The sequence below is a fragment of the Pyxicephalus adspersus genome, chromosome 2, assembly GCF_032062135.1.
Source record: "Pyxicephalus adspersus chromosome 2, UCB_Pads_2.0, whole genome shotgun sequence".
Taxonomy (NCBI): Eukaryota; Metazoa; Chordata; class Amphibia; order Anura; family Pyxicephalidae; genus Pyxicephalus; species Pyxicephalus adspersus.
In genome coordinates this window covers 3,500,704-3,506,228 of record NC_092859.1, presented here as the reverse complement: position 1 = coordinate 3,506,228, position 5,525 = coordinate 3,500,704, and the positions used below count along the sequence as shown (strand labels likewise).

The window sequence follows — 5,525 nt, the reverse complement described above, 5'->3', positions numbered from 1 at the left end:
TGGGATGAAATGGACTCTAATGCTGCCAGGTGACAGCGTTGGCCACCTACGATTATTTTGCACAGTAAATACAAACACATCCTGCATGGTGCAACTTACCCAAGAATTACTATAAAATGAATGTATAAAAAGCTCTGAGCTCCTCATACATCACCAACTGGCAAATCAAAGCCTTTCACCTTCACTGGGTAACATATGTGGGTGCCTATATGTGGGTCTCCAAAGACAAATCTGAACTGCTGCACTCACCTTTGTTACTACCATCCTATCCTCTAGGGTGGGGACAGTCAGGTAAGCCAATCAGAGACTCTGCCTGCGCCTAGATCCCACCCCTGCTGTACTCTTTCCAGCTATCAGTACTTGGAGCTGCAGCTAGATTAAGGATTACCAAACTTGCATGCTGCCGCTTCCAATCAGTAGGGACCGGCTTAAAAATACTTGGGGAATTTTAAAGTGGAGGAAGATTCAAAGGGTAAAATGAGACATAGGAGTCTATGTGGGGTTCCCTTACCTCAAAGTCAATGTCTTTCTGGTTCAGAGCGATGTTGATGGTAAAGGTTGAGGGGTCGTGATGAGGGCGCAGTGAAGGTTGTTCGTCCGGTCGGTATCGAACTATGAAATTCAGAAAGGCTTTGGCCTGGAAAGGAAAAAAAATCAAAATAAAAAATACAAATATTGCAGGACAAATCCCAGGAGCCAGGTGCACTACACACCAACACAGTGAACATAATTTCCTGCACTTCCCACAATGTCAACTGTTGTATGGCTGGAGAGATAGAAACACCTTGTACTACAGGGTATGCCGGGGACAATGCTGGGTGATAGTGATTGGTCCAGTGATGTCACATGGGGGTGGGTAGAGTTCCTATTATTAATAAACAGTACTTTTATAGCCCCAACATATTATGCAGTTTTGTACAACATAGTAATTTGCAACAGAAGTTGCAAATGACAGACAGATACAAACTGTGACACAGAAGAGCTTACAATCTAAAAGTCACCAACCCTGATTAAGCTCTCGGCCAAACCAAGGCTGCCTTTTCTTATTCCCAGAGGGTGAATAGGGCTGTAGGGAAGTAAAGGAAATAAGTGCATGTGTTGGCGGGTAATGGGTCATTAAAGTAAAACTACTGCTTTGTATTGCATAAGCAAAGCTCAGGTCTGCATTAAGCTGAACTTTGCTTTTTCTACTGTTAGGGACTCCTCCGCTACAAATGGTACATGGCTGAGCATTACTGATCTGCGACAGACCATGAGGGTCTTACACAGGCAGAGGAAACTTCCAATATCTAACATGATATCGTGGGAGTCTTCCCATCACTAAAGCTTATCCTTGCACCATGGGGATCACCAAACGGCTAACCCAGAACCATGCCAATCTTTAAACTAGCATAGAGAAGTGCTTTCGTGATTTCCCCACCCCTGGCCCTTGATCAATCCACCCCTAAAAGTCACAATCTCCCCACATCATTGCTACAGACGTCTCCTGCGTACTCTGTGATATACAGTGATACCTCGGCTAACGAGTTACCCTGCTAATAAATTTTTCAGCTAACAAATATTTTTTTGGCTGAGTTTCGGCCTGGGCTAACAAATGCTTTTATGGATGTGTGATAGCAAACTGCAGTCGCGGTTAGCTGTATAGAGCTGTATTTTAATTTTGTTTTGGCTAACAAAGAATTTCAGCTAACAAATGTGATTCCGGAACTTCGTTAACCGAGGTATTACTGTATTACTGCATTGGTCACTCCCACGCTGTATAAGCTAACCTAAAGCTACATACATATGTTTATTTCACAATCCTTTCCAATGACAAAAGACTTAACAAGCTCTATACACAGTGCTATTCTGCTCTATGGAGAGGGTAGGGGGTATTATCCTGGCATGGCTGCGAAGCCCGTTTTATAATATTACCTGGATGCTCGCGGGCCGTAGAACCTTGCAACATCCATGAATGATGAGCATTGTGCACACGTTAGATTCTCGTCTGATATCAGCCCTGAGGCGACTATCGGACGAGAACCGTCTGACATGTGTATGTAGCCTAAGTATCCCCCCTCCCACCGCCATACAGAGCAGCCATTTCTACTTCAGCTCTGATAGCAAGTGGCATGAGGAGAGCCTAGTATAAGACAACAGGTAATGTGACTGAACTCCAGAACAATTCCGTGCCCAGTTGGCCGATAGGCAGGACTGGCTGGCTCCTGGACCTTGATGTAAACTAATTATGGTTGCTGTACATTCTACTCACCTTGGTGTAATATCCTGGGAAGAGTTTCTCTGTAACGGGGGCGATGTAGTCCTGCAGGAACTTCAGCCACTCGTCCTGCAACCCCGCCTGCGTCATATGAATGTCTACAGTGGGTACGTTCTCGTAGCCTCCGGCTAGTCGCTTATCCTGGATGAAAAAGAAACACCAATTAAGAGGTAGAACAAATAATGGTTATCTGAGAAGAGAGGGAAAGAGGGAAAGTGGCGGACTACATAAATCACCTCATTCTTCCCGCCTGACCACTGGCCAAAATGCTCCATCTCCTCCACAAACTCATCACACATCACATCCTTAAAGATGGGAAACCAGTATACGTCAGGACACGGCTGCCAACAAAGAAAACAGGGAATGTTATGTCATGGCCGTCGCTGTATGATCGCCAACACATTCTTACATACAGGAAAGCTGCAGACATGAAGGCACTGCGGCTGATAAATCAACAAGTATCAGTGTTCTCACCGGCCTCTTTTAGCTGGGTGCACCAACCGGAACTTTTCAGTAACCACGCGGCTGTTTTTGGATGATTACTTGAAAGTTGGACCATAATACAGGGACTTCCACCTGCCTACAGCTTCATCTCACCCACTTTTCTGGGGAAAATACTGAAGTACCCCCCACTGTTCCCATAGCAAATCTCACCTGTTCATAGTAATCCTCTTCAAATATCTTGGACTAGTTTTCATGGATGTATTTCTCCTGCCAGTCCTGCAAAGGAAATCCAGCATTTGAGGGAATCTGAAGGTTACAGCGGCCCCACACACCAAATGTTATGTACACAGGAAGAACTTACCACCGGGTTCTCAAAGATCTGCCACAGGTCGTTGTGTAGGTGGGAGGTGTTGTACTTGGCGGTGGACAGCAAACGGCCAAAATCGTCTCTATTGCTGATGTGCAGAAAGACGTTCTATGGGGAGAGAGGAAGGACATGGCTGGATGGTCACTCACACTGGATAATAATAAGGGTAAGTGGAACTCCAGCCTATTTGTGTAGCTTAGAGTAGGGGTAAAGGGGGGGGTCTTTACTGTCATCATCAACTGGGAAATCTTCCATCTCTATAGGGGAGCTTATACAGGTTCTTCCCTATAGTACAAATCCCACCCCCGAAGAACAAATATAATATAGAGTTTAATTGTAAATAAAAGATAAAATAATGCTATGTTTCTCCAGCAATAAAACAAACTTTTGTGCTTGCAATAAAAAAGGAGTAAAAGGTAAACCTCAGGCAGGGCTGACAACGCGGCAGGGTTGTCAGCTCATGACAGCAGCCCACAGCAGTGTTCTCCCTGGCATAGCTGGGCATACTGCCCAACACTTTTAAGTAACCACCCGGCTGTTTTTGGGGGGGTTACTTAAAAGCTGGGCCACAATACATGGGCTGCCACTCACCTAGAAGTTCTTCCGACCTGGCTTGAAACAATTTCTAGGATGAACACTGCTTGGTGACAAGTGTTGACCACTTACCTATCATTCTGCACAGAATACAAACACATCCTGCATGGTCCAACCCAAGAATTAGTATAAAATTAAAGAAATATTGGGGTGAACACTACCACAGGACTTTAAGTAGGTCAATGGGTATTTTTCTGTACTTGCATTGTATACTCTCTGTGTATTGTAGAGATATAGCGTACATGACCCTTACCTTATCCCTCACGCTCTTACAGAAAGACATATCGGGGTCCAGTCCAGCCAAGGTAAAGACGCTTCTATGTGCCAGCTCATTCCGCAGGGTCACCCCCTTAATAAGATAAGTGTGGGCAATATAGGGAACGTTCCACACTCCGCTGGAAGACACAAATAAAACACATGTAATTCCTGATTTTTCGTTTTGCTGGCGGTGTAGCGACTTCAGCACAACATTATAATTACTTACATCCTCTTCCCCTGTACGATGTCTACGTAGTCTTCGGACCTGGCGTAGTAGCCCTCGGGGCTCAGAGCACCCCAGAAGTTGGACCATAGTTTCCCACTCCGAGACACCATTGGCGCAATGACCTTTCTGTGGAAGGAGAGAGGTGTGGAGGTGAGTAGGGATCCATCCATCAATATCCCCCCCTCATGTTGTAAGCCCTTCCCCGATACTGACCGGTTCTCCTGGATCAAAATGTACAAAGTGTCAGGATTGGTCAGAACAACATCCGAGTCCACGCTGAAATAATAGTCACATGTCTCATCCTGCCGGCACAGGTCCCTGGAATGGAAGAATATAATCAGCCAATAGGAATGCAGCAAATGTTATTAGGCCTATAGGACCAAGTGTATACAGCAATAAATGGGATTGTTTAAAATGAACCGGACATCAGATAGATTTTTCATGTCAATGCTGGCAAAAAAAAAAAAACGAGTGATCCATTTTTAAACCGCTGAATTTTCTAAATCTGGAGACTAAGTTGTTCTGGTGAAATTATAATAAACTTTCCCTCATTTGGGCCACCACTGGACAGTACAATGGCTGATCCCAGGTTTGTGGATTTGCTGTGAAATGTTCTGAACCCCAGCTATTGTGACGCTCAGGTGCTCGATATCTCCAATGTTCCAGGCGTGCCCTCACCTAAAATTTGCCCCCACACACCCATCTGATCCCCCCCACCTTCCCATATTACCATATGAGGTGACCCCCACCCCTCTCCCACATACATGCCCATATCTCGAGCCTCGCCCTGGCTCAGCGCCTCCTCCGGACCAACGATCTTTACATTCNGGAACTCGTCTTTGTGATTCTCCCAGAAGGTCTGGATGTGTTTCTCGTGGTAAACTTCCTATATTTGGGGAAAAAAAAAAAAAAAAAAAAATCGAATTAATGCAAATACATTTTACCCTTAACATGTGCAACTGGTGCGGAGTGTGAACCTAATATTGCAAATGGGCTGCTGTGTGAGGCTGCTTTCTCCCCTAATTTACCCAAACCTTATATTGCAGTATTGTTGGGGGTGCAGGTTTTTATTTTAAACACCACATGGCTAGAAGTTAGCCCATGACACCTATCACTATATGGTAAAAGTATGTGAACAGCTGACCATCTCACCACACCAAAAGTATGAGGCTTCACTGGGTCCTGATACCCCCAGTGAGGGGTCCTGGTAATCCGACCATCATACAAAGACATTGACACAGTTTGGTGAATACCCTTTTCTGACCCCCCATGACTGTGCCCCGGGGTCACCAGTTTGGTGTGGAGGAACTTGAGCAATTGGGGTGGGGGTGGAACCCATCTCCGTACTGACGGCCATGGAGCGGGAGGGAAGCCATCTC

The 5,525-nt window shown here is 45.4% G+C and overlaps 1 protein-coding gene across 1 annotated transcript in view; it reads right to left on the bottom strand.

Moving 5' to 3' along the window:
* LOC140322134 (multifunctional procollagen lysine hydroxylase and glycosyltransferase LH3-like) overlaps positions 1–5,525 on the bottom strand; it is a 16,802-nt gene that overhangs the window by 2,542 nt on the left and 8,735 nt on the right. Inside the window, 9 exon segments of the mRNA XM_072398753.1 lie at positions 512–637; positions 2,252–2,398; positions 2,494–2,598; positions 2,912–2,977; positions 3,063–3,176; positions 3,916–4,057; positions 4,147–4,272; positions 4,360–4,464; positions 4,911–5,032. Of these exon segments, the coding sequence (XP_072254854.1) occupies positions 512–637; positions 2,252–2,398; positions 2,494–2,598; positions 2,912–2,977; positions 3,063–3,176; positions 3,916–4,057; positions 4,147–4,272; positions 4,360–4,464; positions 4,911–5,032 (1,053 nt within the window).